At 36.5% G+C, this 20,295-nt stretch overlaps 1 protein-coding gene across 1 annotated transcript in view; it reads right to left on the bottom strand.

Moving 5' to 3' along the window:
* Positions 1-20,295, bottom strand: part of LOC150077148 (uncharacterized) — a 370,624-nt gene that overhangs the window by 4,485 nt on the left and 345,844 nt on the right. The window contains exons 22-23 of the mRNA XM_090385790.1: positions 17,833-18,825; positions 4,254-4,358 (exon numbers count right to left, since the gene is read on the bottom strand). Coding sequence (XP_090241916.1) covers positions 4,254-4,358; positions 17,833-18,825 — 1,098 coding nt within the window. The remainder of the gene's footprint in view (positions 1-4,253; positions 4,359-17,832; positions 18,826-20,295) is intronic.

Here is a 20,295-nt window from a genome sequence, read left to right on the forward strand (position 1 = left end):
CTAAAGTGCTAGCGTGTGACTCAGCTCTGGTCTATTTCTATCGGTATTAAAATACTGATCTATGGTAATCCAACAAATTACTTAGTAATCATTGATGGCTGACCAACAGTTGCTATCTGACCTGTATGATCCCAGAATTATCTACATTTGTTTCCAAATAACTTGTGGAAAAGCTCATTGTTCTGTTTTTAGTGAGCATTACTCATCCATTATCAAGCTTTGGCAGTGTATTATCTATGTTATTCCCCCCCCCCCTTTTTGTATTCTTTTCCAAGTGCACATAATGATTTCAAAAAATACCTGTTCCTTTTTGCCTTAATCAATAAGTTCTGTTTCAGGCAGGTCTCTTAATATATATTCTTAATAATCTCATTTATTAAACCTGTTTTATTTACAAGACGTGTGCAGGAATATACAGTGAAACTTCCCTTTAACAGACAGCCATGGGGAATGAAAATCTGTCCGTTAGAGAGAAGTGTCCACTAACAAAAAGTCTGAGGGAGAAAAAAAAAGAATGAAAGAAAAATCGTTAAATGTTTAATGTAAAATTAAATTAAAATATATACAGATTTTGAACAATATTTTTGTAAATAATATACATACAATTGTGCTATGCATATTATGACTTCATCTTAAGAAAAATACATACAGTAATCACTTATTTTCCTCTGCACCTTCTTCCGGCTGATAATTTTGTTTTAAACATTTGTTTGGAGTGAAGAAACCATCGAAAGTCCTTCAGTATCTTCTTCAGTGGCGAAAAACATTTTTAAATGATTGATTTGTATGAGCGCTTCTTCTATTTTCATCGGTGGTTCGTCTTTAATATGTTCTTCGACAGAATGACCTCCTTCCATTTCTTCATCCTCATGAAGAACTTCTTGAAAAATATCGATGATAATGTCGTTGATATCTAGATCACCATCTTCTGTAGTGAGGTTCGAGTCTATATCTTTGTAGCCAGGGTCACTTGTAGCTGAAGTATCGTACATTATCAATAGATGTTGAAGTTTTTGTTCTTCTTGGTGCTCCACATTGCTGTTCACAACTTCAATTTTTGCGTTTGAGAAGCCAGACTTTACAAAACAGTTCACGACAGTTTGTTTTCTAATTGTGTTTACTGAAGAGGAAATCCATTGAATCGCATCTAGGATGCTGATTTTCTTTGCAAGGTCACTCGCACATGTTACATCGTTCATGTTTGCAATGAGATGTCTTAAAACACGTTTTCTGTAGTGAAGTTTAAAATTTTTTATTATCCCTTGATCCAAGGGCTGACACTCTGCAGATGTGTTTGGTAGCAGAAAAACGATTTGAATGTTGGACAATTCAATGTGCGGGTGAGATGCAGCATTATCCATGAAAAGAATAATTTTTCTGTTTTGACGAATCATGTTTTGGTTAAAGTGACTTATCCATTCGTTCATGATATCTCGTGTCATCCACGCTTTTTTATTAGACTTCCAGTCAACATTCAAAAGATTCAACTTTATGCCCTTGAAACAACGAGGATTTTGTGGTTTTCCTATAACAAGAGGTTGTTCAAAGTCTCCCAGCATATTTGTACACAATAGTACAGTCAAGCGTTCCTTAGAAATTTTTCCACCTGGCACTTTTCGTTTTTTAGACTCATTGTTTCTTCAGGAAGAGCTTTAAAATACAACCCTGTTTCATCACAGTTGTAAATATCCTTAGCTTCAAAATCACGACATAAATCTTCCAATTTGACGGTCCACTCTTTTACAACCCAAGTATCAACAGATCCACCTTCACCACTTACGGTTTTCCAAGAAATTTTATGCCGAGTTTTGAACTTGTCTAGCCATCCCACAGAAGCTTTGAACTCATTTACTCCCATAGATTTCGCAACCTCCAAAGCCTTTTCCCTAATAATAGGCCCATTAATGGGAATTTTTTTAGCACGTGCGCGACAAAACCACTCATACGTAACATTGTCAATTTGAAGTCCAACAGTTTTCGGGAATGATTTTTGAACCTGATCATTTCCGTGTTGCCAAAATTGTTTGAGCAGTTCATTTTTTTTTCTTTAGGATGTCGCTTACCTGCGTCTTCCCGATTTTGAATTTTGCAGCGAGAGTGCGAACACTATTTTTTTGCCGATCATACGCATTAATGAATTCGACTTTATCTTTTAAAGTTAAATGTTTACGAGAAGACATTGTGTACTTCACAAGACACTGAACAAAACTGAAAACTGAAACTCAAAAGACGAAAGGCCGACCAAATTTACCCCGCCCCCTGCAAACACCGAATTCATCAGAAGTTTTACACGTGCCTTAAAAATTCTTGAAAAAGGGTTTAGAACCGCGACGTAAACCTTGATAAAATTCAGAGAATCAGAAATAGAAAATAGATTGAGGCAATATGTGGAAGAAAAGTTCCTAGAAAAAGGGCGCCCCATGAGCTCTCCCGCTGTCCGTTATGGGGAGTTCAAATTAAGTGCTAGATCTAAACGAAACAGTGCAGATTGCCTGTCCGCGTCCGTTACAGAGAATGTCCGCTAGACAGAAGCTGCAAACACGCTAAAACCAATAGAGGTGAGTTGGGGAATTTGAAAATGTCCATTGTAGAGAGATGTCCGTTAACGAGAGGTGTCCGTTAGGAGAAGTTTCACTGTATATATATTTTTTTATCATTTTTTTTTATTTTTTTATTTTTTTTTATCATTGTTTTATTCAATTTTTTTATTTATTTATTTTTTTTGGGTGGTGCAGCATAAGCCATAGGCTTTCTTGCACCATGCGGCCATTACTAATACTAATATCCATTAGTCATCATATCAAAAATTTGTTCTTTAAAATTTAATTTTACCACCAATGTATTAATCACTCAACCCTGCATATTCATTATTTTCATTCATTTGCATGCAAATATAATTCCAAAATTAATAAAATGAAATATCTTTGCAAGAATCTAAGAACTACATCTAATGAATTAAGATGAAGGAACTCTATTTTACGCTGTTTTAATATTAAGTAATTTTGCTGTAAACAGTTATGTAGGAATATAAAGTACAAGTAGCATTCAGAAAACTTAGTTTGCTGCAGAGTGCATTAATCTCATACTGTGAAAGCACTTCAGCACGAGTAGTACTGCTGAACTTTTCCTGAAACATTAAGTGTTGCCTTGTCAAACATGTCAGGAAAAGAAATCAGTGTTTTGGTCAATGCAATCAAGAATATCAACAGTGAAGTTTTGTCACTTGGCTTGATTTCTTGAACCATTTACAATTTATAGGTGTACAGATGCAGCCGCTTGTGTATGCTCTGCAGAGTTTCACAGGGCATGTTAAAATCCCTTGATTCATGCCAGATTGATTTCTGCAGGCTATGAACAAAGGCAGCACGTACCTCTTCAATTCACTCTTCTGAGATGCTTTGATGATCTCCTTCATGTTGCTTCTGCACACTACCAGTGTTCAAAAAAGTCCTGTACCATCTCTGTAGAGACATTGGGTCAGGTGCATATTTGTTGAACACACCTAAATTGCCTAACGACAACAGGTTTTCTCTTTGCAAACCACACCACTGCCTGTGCTTTTTCTTGGAATAATCTTATCTTTAAGCAAACGATAGCAGTGCTGCAGGCTTGGTTGCAATGCATTTCAAATCATCAACAAGTAAACTTGATCATATCCCCCTTTCCCAGCTCCCACTAGGTTGCTGTATGTACAACACATGAATTTTAACCAACTTTTAAAATCAGGGATATTCAAAAGGTACGCCCTGTATTATTGTATCATTATGTTTTATACCTCTTGTAACATAAGGCCTTTACCCTAAATTCACTGTACAACACATCTAGCTTCAGCCTACTCACCTTGTCATTTTATCTCTCTCGTGTTCTGTTACAGTACTGATTGTACAGATTCTGGTAATAAAATAACAAGATAACTTGGGACACTGGAAGTGAAATTAAGTTGCATTATGTGTTCTGAATAATGAAGTTCTCCCCCAACAGAAGCAAGGTGCATAATAAATATATGTGGTGCTGTATGACCTCAGGGATGTGTACATTACAAAACAGTGTTCTGAAGAATAAATAAATTAAAAGAATACTGTATCTTACGGCATTATTTATAAGAGTAAGTTTGTGAAAAAATGGGCTTCAATATTCATTGTTTCATTGTCATGGTTTTGAGAATCAAATAAGAATGAATAATGAGGTATGCCTGTATAGCATATTCTGTTATTGATGTGCTAAAAACTGATTCTTAAAAATATATATATTACCTTATTTACAGAAGCAAGTGGATAGTGTTGTGGCAGTGTTAAATTCAAACTCTCTGTTCTGTTTAGTCTCTGAAACTCTGCCTGTGGTATAGATGACAAATTCCTCTAGCAAGAAATAAATTATGAATAATTAATCACATGCACATACACATATATATATACACTGCCCAGTGAAAATATTATGACCACAACCATGTTTTAGCAATCAGCTGTTCCTCCCCACCTGGTGGCACATGTTGCAGTGAGATTCGGTAAATGTGATACTGCAGGTTCATGGCAGGCAGTCAATACGAATAACTTGATTGACATGGGCAAGGGATGTGATCTGGACTTTAAAAAAGGGATGATTGTTGAGTGCCAGTTGAAGGGTGGCAGTATTACAAAAACTGTGAATCTTGTGGGCTGTTTGCAGAGTGCTGTAGTTAAGGTGTTTTCAGAGTGGACAGACAGTGGATGGAGTAGCAGTCACCAGGCCAATGGTGGAAGCCCATGCCTCACTGATGGTTGTGGTGAACTCCCAGTGTGCGTGAGCTGATAGATGGAAAATTGTGGAATGGTGACCATGGACTTTAACCAAGGGATGGCATGACCAGCAGTGTTTTCAAGACCATGACCCTCCTTCACATGGGACTGAGGAGTAGGTGGGTTAAGATACCCATGCTTACAGCATTCCACTGAATGGCATTTGAATGGCATTATTGGACCATTAACAACTGGAAAAATGTTGGCTTTTCCAATAATGAATCACGTTTCCTGCTGTGCCTTGTGGATGATAGATATAAATCACTCCGATGTCCTGGTTCAACAGAAACAGGCAGGTGGCAGCAATGTTTTGGTATGGGGGATGTTTTCCTGGGAATTTCTCCAATGTGGCTGATCAGGTACACCCCTTCATGGTGACTGTCTCCCTAGATGACATAGGTGTGTCCCAGCAGGCACCACGCCACTTTGTCAGTATCATGTGAGAGTAGTTCGCTGAACTCAAAAGTGATCTCCAAGTGCTACCTTGGCTGCTGAATTCGCCAGAATTTTAACCAACACATGAATTTTGCACGAATCCCATAGAACAACATGGGATCATCTGGATCAACACATCTGGCATTTGAATACTGCAGCATGGACTGTTGCAGATCTATGGGATGCAATTCTGGCAACATGGTGCAACACATCTCCTGCAATGTTCAGGGACTTTACAGAGTCCCTATCTGGCCATGTGGAGACAGTAAAAATGGCAAGAAGAGTGCATACTTGCTATTAGGTAGGTGGTCATAATGTTTTGACTGGACAGTGCATATTGTATATAAATATAAATAATATTTTGAAGACATTATTATCATATTGCTGAAAAGTATCCTTTCAGCAATAATTTAAATACATTTATAAAGAAAATCATTTTCAAGCATTCTGGAAATGAAGAGATGAACAGTTAAGGTTTTGAATAGCCTCTTCAGTTGTAAAATTACAGTATGTTATCAAAAGTAGAGTAGAACCTCACTGTTTGTGGAGATTATGCATCTAAATATTTCTACAATCTCCAAAGAGTAGAGGGGAAAATGCATGATTAGGTTCTCAGGTTGTAAGATATTTTTGTGTAATTCTTCTAGGTGTAGGTCTTCATACAGAAATATAAAGAAACCATTATCCTTCTAGCATGTGTGGCAAAAAAAAAAAAAAAAGATGAGGAAAGTGGTTTACATAACACACAATTCAGGTTTTTAAGATGAAAGGTAAGAAATAGGCAAAAATGGTGCACTTTATAATTTTATTATGGAACTATACTGAATAATAACAAACACCATTGTTTGAAACAGCAGTCAACTACCTCACTTACAATGCACTGTAATAAAAATCAAATATAAAACCAAAAAAGCTCTATAGAAAATCAATACAGATGCAGATTAAATGTAAATACAGTCTGTCCTCGTATAGCACGATAGTTGTGTTCCTAGAAACTCTCGTGCAATGAAAAATCGTGCAATATAAACAACAGTCCCTATGGAAAAAGTGGGGTTAGGTGCCGACCACCCAAATGTGTGTTCAACACATTTGGAACCAAAACATTACCAAATACAATAAATAATCAGGTAATTTTAATCGTTATAAAATATAATATAATATTTTTTTATTTTTATTATACAATAAATAATAAAAAATATTTATTTTTATTATATTATAAAAAAGTATTTTTTATGAATAAAATATGTATTTTATTCGTAAAAAATTATTATATTAAATAAAATAGTCGTAATAAAATACTTACGTATTTTATAATACGTAAGTATAAATTATAATACGTAAGTCGTAATAAAATGCTTATGTATTTTATTACGTAATAAAATATTGCTACTGCTTTTGCTTCTATCGTAAGCAAACTTGTTTTTTGTTTGATTTTCTATCCAAACAGATGACAGCCGTTCCATCTCTTCCAATTCTTGTGTCTTAATCTAATGGATTTTAATTACACTTTGAGTTGTTCCCGCTATGAAAGTTGTTTTTATTTTCTCCGCATTCTTTGTAATTCTCGGCGTTGCCTCATTTAGGTCTGTAGCACGTGCAATATCACATGGTCTTTCATTTCGCTCAAAGCGTTTCACAATTTCATATTTTTTTTCTCTATCGACAGAGGCGGACTGGCCATAAGCCTTACTGGGGAAACCCCGGAGGCCGGTGTGATTTTGGCCATAAATGCTAGTATGAGGCCACTATAAATTTTCCCGGGTAAGAATTTTTGATCCAGTCCACCTCTGTTTATCGATATTGCTTTTCTTTTTCTCTCTGAATCTGTAGTGTCTTCACCAGGATGCTTCCTTTTCACACCTTTTAAGCATTTTACTCATTTTTAGGGAATAAAGCACAATTACAAAACGAGGAGGCACCCTTAATACACATAAACAAAGCTGCGCGCGTATAGCAACTGAATAAACAACACGGTAAAGGCCGAGATACGCTATTAACACCTCACATTTTACTAAAGCACATTTCTGGGGGTTACTACCATAAAACAATAAAAACAATTTCCAGTTGCGTTTCTGCTAGTGGAATCTGTTATAAACTGGTAGTAAACTCCATCTAATTGCATTTGCGATTATACCGATAGCTGGAATTGTGTTAGTTTTTACGTTATTATGGTGAAATGTGTTTCCCCTTCACTGATATAAAACATAAATACATTTTCAGAATCTTCTTCATTCCTATCTTGTTGCGTTCGGTTGGGGTGATTTCGCATTTGACTGCCATTTCTTGTAAATACAAAGGCGAATCGTGCATAAGCGAATTCGGTTCGTGCTATATAAGATAACATTCCCCTATTTATAAATCGTGTATGATCGAATTCGTGTAATGTAAACACGTGTTATACGAGGACCGACTGTACAATGCATAGGAATATATACCAATGTAATTCTAACAGATATTTTAATTTTTATATTTTTCTGTTTTGGTTTATAAAATATACCACACAAATCTAAGAGAGGGTTAAGAGAAACCATGCTGTTTACAGGGGTTCTATGAACTGCAAATCTGTGAATTGTAAGATTAAAGTTCTATGGGAAAAGTGGAATTAGGCTCTTGGCCTGGATACAGGGATAAAAAGAAAGTATTATTTATACTTTGATATAAAAAACTTCATATCTTATTTAACTAAAATTACTTTTAAATTACTATATAAAGAGTAATTTAAGAGTAATAAACAACTTTTTTAATACTGAATATGCTGGGTGAAAGGGAGACATGGGAATTATCAATTAAAATAGATTAAAACACTTTGACTCCATGTTTTAAAAACAACAATTCTGTTTGCTGACTCTGCAACACTGAGAAGCCTTACATCTAGAACATTCAATATGCTAAACCAAACTGTTTATTTACAGATGGCATTTTTGAATCCACTTAGAGATTCTGTTATCAAGTCAAAGCAAAAATGTATATGACCATCTCCAGACAAAAAGGAAAAGAAGCAGTTTCCTTTCCTCTCTGTCTGAAGACAGTCCATCCATTTTTCCTTTGATTTGATAATGGAATCCCAAAATGGATTCAGAAACATCTGTAAATAAGCAATTAGTTTAGAGTACTGAATGTTCTAGATGTAATGTTTCTCAACATTACACAGTCAAAAACAGATTGTTACTTTTAAAATGAAGTTAAAAGAGATTTAATTAATTTCAATCTAATTTTGATAGCTCTGGTAATTAAAAATTCTTCCTTATGTATTAAATGTGACACTTTATTTTATTAAGTCCCCCTTCTCCTCCTATCAACTGCTATTAATTAGAGTATAACAGTCGGTAGGGAGAGAAGAAGGTTATTATTGTTGTTATTTGGTTTTTTTTAGGAGCATTAGCAACCAAGGCCATATTGCTCCGGGATATGCGGTGGTCATTCCCTGACCTTTCCGCATCCTCCGTATTTGGTGGTGATGGGCTCGAACCCCGGTCTAATCAAGAAGCGTGTGCTATGCACTGCTGCTCCTTCCCACCTGGCTACGGAGGCGCCAAGAGAGAAGAAGGGGGATGAAATCATTTCCCTGAAGTACTCAAACTTTTAGTACAGACTGCTAAGTTTACATTTTTTTATTACTTAAAAATTAATTTTATTTTTGTTAAAAATTAAACACAAGTACACTCGTTACTTGTATTTATCTAATAAAGTTGGTTAATTTGTTGCTTACTTGGTTTTCAAAACTGTTCAAAAAAGAAAGTTGTAGTTTACCACCACTGTTACTCCCCTGAATTGATATAATAATGATATACCTTCCACTGTTATATTATTGATAAAAGAATGATATAAATGTAGTATTGATTACAGTATTGTTATAGAACAATATGAAGTATTTTAGTAGTCTTCTATATAATTCCGCAGGAGTATAGTTATATTAAATGTGTTTTATTAAATCCATAAACTATAAACATATACAAATTTGATCTCATAATGTAAGTGTATAACACAGTAACGTAACTTACAATAGTGTAGTAAATAGTGCTTTTGAATGAAGTTATATTATATTTAACAGATATAGTTATCTGTTATACATATATAGTTATATTTGTTTTATACTGTGTTATATTATACTTTATCTTTTAATTTTGTTAGACTAGACTCAAGCAACAGACTGGAGCACTGAAGCAAAACGTTCAAAGTAGTGGGAATTCTTTCATTTGGGATAGATCTACCAACTGCAGTTCTCTTATAAATCAGGATTTTTTAATGTGTTCTGCTTGTTCTTCTTGCAAAGATACTTTTAACCAGACATGATACAGTGTGTGTGTGTGTGTGTAGTTAAGAGCATGAGGAGGTTAAGTGTGAATTCAACTTTCTGATGGGCTTATATGAAGGCTTGAAAAACAGGTCGATGACTCCCCCCCCCAAAGGAATTAAAGAGAGAGAGAGATCCAACAAGCACTCATCTGCCAAGCTCAACCCTAGAGATCATGCTCAAGCAACAGACACACAGTGACATTTTCAATGGCAGAGACCTCTGATCCAATGGGGGTTGCAGTCATTGGTGACCCTATTGTTGGGGGAATGGGAAATATACTGTATACAAAGACTAGGTGGAACAGAACCAAGGCATATCTGCCAGGGACTAAAGTTGATGATATTGTACAGCAGCAATCATCTTTTAAGGGCACAAAAGGCGATATTGTTGTTCATGTTGGTGCTAATGATATTAAGAGCAGAAGATCTGAGGAATTGCTTAAAACAAGTACAGGGCAATACTGAGAATGCCATAAAATTAAGAATAAATCTAAAAAAGTGTCTGCAATTCTGCCCAAAATGATAGAGGGAGTACATGATGAGGGCCTTGTCAATGAATTCAGCCCAAGGTAGAATTTTTCTCAGTGTGGGCTGTGCTTTTTAACAGGAGAGGCTGTTTTTACAGGGATGGGTTCACTTAAATAGAAGGGGTGCAAGAATATTTGCAGATGCTATAAAAGCAGTGTTAGGTGGGTTGGAAAATGCTAGCCTGGGAGATACAAAAACTAATAGATGAACAGCAGCTGCAGGCAGAGGTGAAAATGATTCTTGCACCGCTTCTACTGGGACATTAGCAGTCTGAAAAGCAAGATGTCAGGGATTACAAGGCCTGCCAAGGTAATTGTGAAAGAAACAAATATATGGGTTGTGCCAGGTTACTAAAAGCAAAAAGAGGTATATGTATACTTGTTTCTACATTAATGCTAGGAGTACAGTAAACAAATTTGATGAATAGGTACTTTTTTTTTTTTTTTTTTTTTTGTAGTTGTTGGTGCATAGGCTTCTGTGGCCATAATGCACCACCCAAGGTTTTTGCAGTACTTTGATCCAAGCCCGAGGCGGGAATCGAACCCATGACCTTTGGGTTGCCAGGCAGGCACTTTACCCACCAGGCTAGCCCGGTCGGCTTGAATAGGTACTGATTAAGTAAACAAATGCAGAGTAGACATATTGGATACATGGTGCCACTCAAACATAGGTGATGTGGAATTTGAATATGGAGAGTACAATGTGTGCAGGAAGGGTAGGCAGGACAGGAAGGTGGTGGGAGAAGTAATGCTCTTGATTAAGAAGCACAGAATCGAAGGCAGTATACCCAGACAATGTGGGTGGCCAGCGAAATGTTGAGTCAGTCTGGTGTGAAAGCACTGTGAAAACTAAAACGAAGTAAGAGTCTGACAGTAATGAGTACAATGAACATGCAAAGATAGGTAAAGTGAACTAGTATATTAGAATGTCCTATAATGGGAGACTAACTTTACAGATACTGAGAGTGAAACTTGTAGATTGGTCACTTGCACAAAAGCAGAAATTTTCTGGATTTATTAGCAGACTTTTCTACAGCAGTATACCTGAGAGGCAACAAGAGAAAATAATGCTCTTGATCTGATTACAAGCAGTGACTCACCATTAAGAACATCAAAATAAAGGAATCATTAGGTGGCAGCAATCATAATATACTGATGAGGATTATACTTAAATTTATAACTACTGTCAAGGGTAAGGAGATGGGATTTTGCTTTCATAAAGGCAACCAAAGTGGTCTTAAGCAGTTTTTAAATTCCTTTCAGCAGGGACCAACTGATGATATTATCAGCCACAAATTCTAAATGGGAGGCATTCAGAGAATCGCAGAAGCTACTAATCTTTTTACAGCAACTAAAGGCTCTTGATACAGTTGCACATAAAAGACTTGTTAAAAAGTGGAGCCCTGAAGGGTTCAGTGCTCGGTCCATTGCTGGTTTTCAATATTTATTAATGATATTGATGAAGGTATATCAGATTTAATGTCAAATTTTGCAATGATACAAAGGTTGGCAGGGTGGTTAATGAGAGTAATTAGGATGAGCTACAGCAACAAGATCTGGGAAAATTGGATCAATGGGCTGAAAAATGGGTTGAAGTTTAACGTTGACAAATGCAAGGCATTGCCCATGGGTAGCAGTAATCCCAGAGTAACTTATCAACTGTGTGACACTACACTCAGGGTAGGGGAAAATAAAAAAGACATTGGGGTAATTGTGCAGTCAGATATGAAATACTCAGAGTGTGCAGACATGCTGCCAGGACAGCTCATGGGGTTTTGTCAATCATACACAGTAACTTATCCTTGCTAGCAGGGATAAGGAGGTGATTATCCCTTTGTACAAGGCCATAGTTAGGCTGCATCTTGAATATTGTATAAAGGTCTAGTTGGCCTCATTTTAGGAAGGATCTGCTGGAACAAGTGCAGAGAAAGGCAACCACATCAGTGAAAGAAACAAAAGAGTGCTCTTACCTAGAGAGGCTTCAGTACTAGTAGTAGTGGCATGTGATGCAAGAGAGCAAGTGTATGAGCTTATGCAGCATCAGCCAAAAAAAAAAAAAAAAAAAAATTCACACATCTATTCCCTCTAAAATTATGTCCAGTTCCTCCTTGAATTTATTTAACCTATCAACTTTCACAATGACAGATGGAAATTTGTTCCAGCAATTAACCACCTGCTGGCTAAAGGCAAATTTTTGCACATCTATTCTACAACTGTCTTTCCTCAATTTGAATTTATGCCCCCTCAGGTTCATAATCTGAACAAATGAAAGAATCCCATCAGAATTCAGCATGCTCAACCCATTCAAAGCCTTATACACCTCAATCAGATCACCTTGCAGGTGCCTAGTCTCCAGCCACTGCAATTTGTAGAACTTAAGCCTCTCTTGGTAAAAGGATCCCTTCATTCCCCTCACCAATCTTGTTGTCCTTCTCTCTACATGCTCAAGCAAATTTACATCCTTCCTAAAATGAGGCCTCCAGACCTGTACGCAGTACTCAAGGCGTGGCCCGACCACTGCCTTATACAGAGGGACAATACCTCCTTTTCCCTGGTAGCAAAATTCCTATATATCATTGACAAAACCCCATGACCCGCTCTTGCAGCATGTCTGCATTGCTCAGAAAACTTCATATCTGACTGCACAATTACTCCAAGGTCTCTTTCATTTTCTATCACCCTAAGTGTAGTACCACACAGTTGGTACATTTCTCTGGGGGTTACTTCTACCCATATACAGTTTTTTGCATTTGTCAATGTTAAACTTCAGTTGCCACTTCTCAGCCCCATCTGCCCAAATTTTCTATATCCTGTTGCAGCAGTACACTGCCATTAACAACCCTGCCAATCTTTGTATCACCTGCAAACTTCGATAATCGATGGGTCAACTGTTGATGATCCTGCTCAGGTAGCTAACAAACTAAATGAATATTTTGCATTGACATTCACACATGAGGAGTTATTTAGCGAGGGGAAAGCCAGAGGTGTATTCAACTCTAGCAGTAAGCTAGAGAATCTTGTAATAACTGAGAGTAAAGTGGAGGAGAAATTGTTGAAGATAAACACAAGAAAGGCACCAGGGGTGGATGGAATCTATCCAGTTATATTAAAGGAGGCAGCAGAGGAAGTAAGCAAACCCTTAGCCATAATTATGAGAGCTTCCTTGGACTCAGGGGAGGTACCCACAGACTGAAGATGTGCAAATGTGACCCCAATTCACAAAGGAGGATCAAAGGCTGACACAAGTAATTATAGACCTGTGAGTTTAACTTCTGTTCAAGGAAAATTAATGGAAGCACTAGTTAAAGAAGCACTGCAGTATCATTTAGACAAGACTTCAGTTATAGCTCGGACACAGCATGGTTTTGTTATGGGGAAGTCTTGCCTGACCAATTTGATTGGATACTATGATGCAGTCACAAAGGAACTGGATGCAGGGAATAACTTTGATATTATATACTTGGATCTTAGAAAGGCTTTTGATACTGTTGCACATGGAAGACTGCTGCACAAATTGGAGCAGTGTGACATTGGAGGCAAATTGCTGCTGTGGATAAAGGGGTGGCTGAGGGGGAGAAGACAGAGAGTGGTAATCAATGGACACTGCTCGTCGTGGACTAATGTTATTAGTGGAGTCCCTCAGGGCTCAGTGTTGGGTCCATTGTTGTTTTCTGTATTCATAAATGATATTGATGATGGTATATCAAGCTTAATGTCAAAGTTTGCAGACGATACAAAGGTAGGCAGGGTTGTCAAGGACACTACTGACACTATGCTGCTGCAACAGGATCTGGAAAGGTTGAGCAGATGGGCTGAGAGGTGGCAAATGAAGTTTAACATTGACAAATGTAAAGTACTACACATGGGAAATAGCAACCCCAGAACAACGTATCAACTCTGTGGTACTACACTGACAGTGGTAGAGAATGAAAGGGACCTGGGGGTGGTTGTGCAGGCAGATATGAAGTTCTCTGAGCAGTGCAGACGGGCTGCAAGAGTAGCTCATGGTGTATTGTCAATGATATATAGGAATTTTCCTAGCAGGGATAAGGAGGTGATTATTCCCTTGTATAAGGCAATGGTCAGGCCACACCTAGAGTACTGTATACAGGTCTGGAGGCCTCATTTCAAGAAGGATGTAGAGCTGCTGGAACGAGTACAGAGAAGGGCAACAAGATTAGTGAATGGAACAAAGGGGTGCTCTTACGAAGAAAGGCTTAAGTTTTGCAAATTACAGTGTCTGGAGACTAGGCACCAGCGAGGTGATCTGATAGAGGTGTATAAAGCCTTGAATGGTTTGAGCATGCTCAATGCTGATGGGATTCCTCCTCTCGCTCAGAATAATCACCTGAGAGGGCATAAATTCAAATTGAGGAAAGACAGATGTAGGATAGACGTGCGGAAATTTGCCTTTAGCCAGCGGGTGGTTGGTTGGTTGGTGGAACAGACTTCCATCCCTTGTCGTGGAAGTTGATAGCCTAAATAAGTTTAAGGCTCAGCTGGACAGGTATTTTGAACGAACAGAGGGGTGAAGTGGAAGTGGTTTCTTTTTTTTTTTTTAATTTTATTTTTTATTTATTTATTTATTTTTTTGGCTGATGCCTCTACTAATGCTAATGCTAACTTCGACATTAAGCCTAATACACCTTTATCAATATCATTGATAAATACACAAAACAACAATGGGACCAACACCGAGCCCTGGGGAACTCCACTAATAACATTAGTCCACGAAGAGCAGAGTCCATTGATTACTACTCTCTGTCTTCTCCCAATCAACCACCCTTTCATCCATTGTAGCAACTTAAATTTAATACCATACTGCTCCAATTTGTACAGTAGTCTTCCATGCGTAACAGTGTCTAAAGCTTTCCTGAAATACAAGTATATGATATCAAAATTATTTTCTGCATCCAATTCCTTTGTAACCACATCATAGTATCCAATCAAATTTTTCAGACAAGGCTTTCCCTTAACAAACCCATGCTGTGTCTGAATTATTACTGCAGTCTTGTCTAGATGATCTTACAATGCATTTTTAACCAGACTCCATTATTTTCCTCAGAACAGACATTAAACTAACTGGTCTGTAATTACTTGTGGCTCCCTTAGATTCCCCCTTTGTGAATTGGGGATACATTTGCACATGTGCAGTCCATGGGGACTTCCCTGAATCCAAGGATGCTCTCATAATTTATGGCTAAGGGTTACTTCCTTTGCCACTTCCTTTAATATAACTGGATAGATCCCATCCACCCCAGGTGCCTTTTTTATATTTAACTTCAACATTTTCCTACCTTAACTCCTCATGTGTGAATGTAGATGCAAAATACTCATTCAGAGTATTAGCTATCTGAGCAGGATCATCAACAGTCGAACCATCAACATCAAGTGAACCAATCTGTTTCATCCCCTTCCTTCTAGAGTGTATATAAGTAAAGAAGTTCTTGCTGTTTTTCTTAGCATCCTTTGCCAAAGATTTCTTGTAATCTGCCTTTGCTTGCCTAATCTCCTTTTTGCTTGATTACAGACTACCTTATATCTGCCATAGGCTTCTGTGTCACCTGATAATTTATATGCATTCCATGCATTTTTCTTCTCTGCCATGAGTCTCATTAGTTCATCTGACATCCATTTAGGCCTAAACCTTGACCAATATTCCTTAATTGGTATGAAAAGCCTAGTAGCTTTCACAATTAGTTCCTTGAATGCTTTCCACTTAGAATCTGCTGTTGGTTAAACCATCCATCACTATAATCAAGGAGAAGAAACAACCATTCATTTATGCATTAAGTGAGCACTGCTTCAAACAATTTGACACAAATGTCTTTTTGTTTGTGGAACAGCTGGCTGACATCTTGCTTATTCAGAGATCTTCATGAAGGATGGTATACGTGGAGTCAACATGGATCTTGTAGCTGTTTCAATTTTCTCCACTGTTGCTCAACTGTCACCTAAAACAATTTCATCCATCCAGAGGATGTTGGCCTCAGAATGAATGATTCGATGTCTTGGTTGATGAGCTTTGTTCTTATAAGACTCTCATCCTTCACAAAACATTTGCACTGAGCTATGCTCATCTTTCACATGCATAATGATGTTAGGGCAAACTTCTGACATTTATGCAAATACCGGATAACTATACAATGGTCTTGATAAATGAAGAATTTTAAGTATTTTAAGAACCATTTTAAGTATTACAAACATACTATGTTGTTTGGAGCATTACAACTGATGTGACATGTTTTATCTTGCTGCTATCTTTTGACAGCTTTCTAAACTTCCTACCATTTTTAAAGCAGTTGCAATAATATATTTCGATTATTTTTTAAAACTAAATTTGGAGAACTTACAACTTAAATGCATCTTCTACAGCTCTTTGCCTCCTGTCATGTGACTATTGTGTAATTCATACCAAGATCTTCGATAATCCCAATATGTTCTAGCTTATATAATTAATCTCTTTGTGTGGGACTGAGTCAAATGCTTTGCAGAAGTCCAAATAAGCAATGACAAAATTACTTCTTGCATCCAAATCAAGAGTGACACATCATGATTAGTGATGGCATTACTGAATGATTGGAAATCAAGAAATTTCCATAATTAAAATGATAAAAATAATCCTTTAATATAAATAAAGTGGTACAGAAAGTACCACAAAATGTCTGGGAATAATCTGTAGTCCTTTAAGAAATTAAAGACATATTACAATCTATGCACGTTCAAGTGCTTATTTTCTCCATATTCTTCATTAAAAATAAGTTATCCCTTTATTAACCACTGCAATACATGTATTTAATAGTTATTTTCTTCATTCATATGTTCTATAGTATGAATCAGAGCTGTATTACTCAATATGTTCTACGTTGGTAATAATATTAGTAAATTGATAAGAGGAGTTATAATATTAGTAAATTCTGGAGGGTATCATACGGAAGTGTTCCACGTACTATATTGAGGTAAACTCCTCTTATCAATTTACTAATTCATATGTTCTAAAATACTTGTGCAGAAGTTCACCTTTAGCCAGCAGGTGGTTGATAGTTGAAACAAACTTCCATCAGTTGTAGTAGTGGAGGTCAACAACTTTAAATAAGTTCAAGGCAGAACTAGACAAACATTTGGAGTGAATGGATGGGTGAAATGGGAGGTGGGGTTTTTTTTTTTTTTTTTGATTGATGATGCTATATAAGCTTGCTTTCTTGCATCATATGCCTCTACTAATGCTAATGAGTAAATTATTTTTATTTATTTTGTTCAATTACTTAGCACTAGAGGTTTGTTGCAAAGAATGCCGCATTCAAATATGAATTCAAATATATATATATATGATAAAAATATATAATAAAAAACAAAATTGAAGTGAGGAAGAAAACTTAAAAATACACATATGCAAAAATTTACTGCACACTTCTCTGACCCTTAAAATAGTTGTTCAAAATAGTATATTATGGGTAATAGCATGCGGCTACAAGGCACAAGGTAGCCCCTACATGTTTATCTTACTGATTTTATAATTAACAAAATGATAAATATGTCATAGTTATTCCTAAAATTAACATGAATACTTGGTGGGAATAACTGTAATTTATCATTTAAGAATCTCTCAATGAATATAAGAGACTGAATTGTAATAACAGATAATTGGTGTATAAGTATCATATAAAAAAAATAATATTTGCCAAAATATATTACATTTGAGACTGAAAATTTAAAAATGCAAATTGTTTTTTCCACACGTAGAGTAGCCATTTCTCAAAAATGAAAAGTAAATAACAAATACAAAATATCTTACTTACTAAATCAATATCCTTGAACACCAACCCATATTTGCTAGAAATATCTTTATACGACCGCAAAGGAACACTCTCCTTCAAACAAGATATAACCGTCAGAGCTGATTCTTCAGCTAGCACTGATTTGGCATGTTCTTTACTTCCAGAAGAGCCAATATCCACAGTCAATTGACTATTATTTGATGGTACAGATTTTGTTATTTGGAAATTTTCTGATGACTGGACACTGTTCAGCACAGGTGTACTAACTTCTATTTTATTAACATTTGAACTATGTACAATGTTTTCAGAAAAATTATCATTCAGTTCCATGTCTGGTACCTTTGAAACCAAACACTGAAGCTCTTTATCTACATCACAGTGTGTATTTTTTGGGGTTTCTAAAGATTTTATGGATTCTGTACATGGGCTACTAATTTTGTTCCCAGATCCTTCTCTGATTACAGCATTTATATTGGGTATATTCATTTCTAGAATTTCAGTATTTTCAGGTTTTGGTAAATTTTGTTCCCTCCTTTCATCAGACATAATTGCTAAAGTATGTTCATTTTGGTGCAGTGATGACTGAAAATTTGTACATTTTTGTGGTTTATTTTCATTCTCCAATAGATTTTTATTTTCATTCATCTTGTGACTAGGCATCTGGCCACAGTTCACTGTTTTGTCTGATGAACCATTATTCTCTATTATAATAGTACCTGTGTGAGATAATGCTTTACTGCTATAATCATTTGTTGAATTCTCCAAATTGGACCTGAGATCGACATCCTCATCTACTGCTCTTCCATTTTCATGTGTCACACTGATGATCATATTATTTTTCTTGTGAGAATGGTCAACCACTCCTTCACTCTGAGCCAAATTAATTTTACTAATTTCTGTTTTTTCTACTGAATTAGGTGATACTGATGAATCTACTGATTCTTCTTCTTTTTCTTCATCCTTTTTACTATCTTCCAAACTTTTCAAAAGTTCCAGCTCAGTTCTATAGATGGGCTAAAAAACACAGAATTTTTATTAATGAAAATATAGAAATGCTAACAGGAATAATTTTATTAAAATTTGACAAATTATACATGTAGAAATGAGAGAAAAGATGAATTAAAGGGCATAATATATTGAAAAGGGAGGACATGGGGGGGGAAGAACGTTTTAATGGAAAATCTGTCATTTGTTTCCCTTTCCATTGCCAAAGAGTTATAACACCATATTGCTCAAATATGCACATTTGAGTGCATATTTGAGCAATCGACACTTAGCAACAGTGCAAGCAGCCATATTTCAGGCAAGTATCTCTTCTTCTAAAGAGGCCTAAAGGTGAGGTTCAGTAGAACCTAGAAACATTCTCAATATTTTAAGTGTACCTTGATGTGGTAACACTTCAATAAATATATTTTAAAATACATTCACATGGTATAATAGTGTACTTAGTTGTCATTTAATCTATATGTAAAAGTAAAGTTATTAACTAGAATTATCCATTAAATTCATAAAGCCAAATATGACAGGTGTTTGGCGAAATAAAGTGCAAACTGTTACACAATATCAAAACCATATTTCAACATGCTGTTCAGGATACAGGCCTCAAGTTTTGCATCTAAAAAGAAAAATTATACATAATTTGAAGTCTAAACCATGAATCAAATTTGTGACATTAAATTTTGGTTAATGAGTCAATTTTTAAATACAAAATCAAGTAACTGATATGTTTGCACAAATAACTAACTGACAATATAAACAGGATATTATACCGATGAGCCAAAGCATTATGACCATCAAGTCGTTATGTAAATCGAAGCAACTGCAGATGAATTACGGCACGTGTGCGGGTCGGGACACAGTATAAAATACACTTGATACTGAGCTCCGTTAATCAGTGTTACTCTTGTTCTTCAAATGGGAAAGGCAGCAGACTTAAGCTAGTTTGACAAAGGCCAAATTGTAATGGCCAGACAACTGGGTCAGAGCATATCTGAAATGGCACAGCTAGTGGGGTGCTCATGCTCAGCCATGGTTAGTACCTATTGAAAGTGGTCCGAGGAAGGAAAACCCACGAACTGCTGGCAAGGTGTTGGACAACCACAGCTCATCGATGCTCAAGGTGAGCAAAGGCTCTCCCGGATGGTACATGGTAACAGAAGGGCGACTGTGGAGCAACTCACCGGTAAATGGAACACTGGTGATGGGAGTAATGTGTCACAACACACAGTACATCATGTACTGTGAGCTCTTGTGCTTGCAATAGGCACTTGTCTAGTATGTGTGCTCACAGTCTATCCGACACCACCAACCCAGGACAATATACCTACCGCCTACATTCCCTACTATCCAAGCGTGTCAGGCCAGATCTCTAAAATCCTCAGGGAATACCGCATAAAATGCGTACAGTTACCCTGTAGAAGCCTACGTTCTCTAGTCTCCAGTGTAAAGACCCCTGTCACCCCTCTCTTACGCAGCAGTGTAATA

The sequence above is a fragment of the Mastigoproctus giganteus genome, chromosome 12, assembly GCF_048544385.1.
Source record: "Mastigoproctus giganteus isolate SK-2022 chromosome 12, ASM4854438v1, whole genome shotgun sequence".
NCBI classification, from domain to species: Eukaryota; Metazoa; Arthropoda; class Arachnida; order Uropygi; family Thelyphonidae; genus Mastigoproctus; species Mastigoproctus giganteus.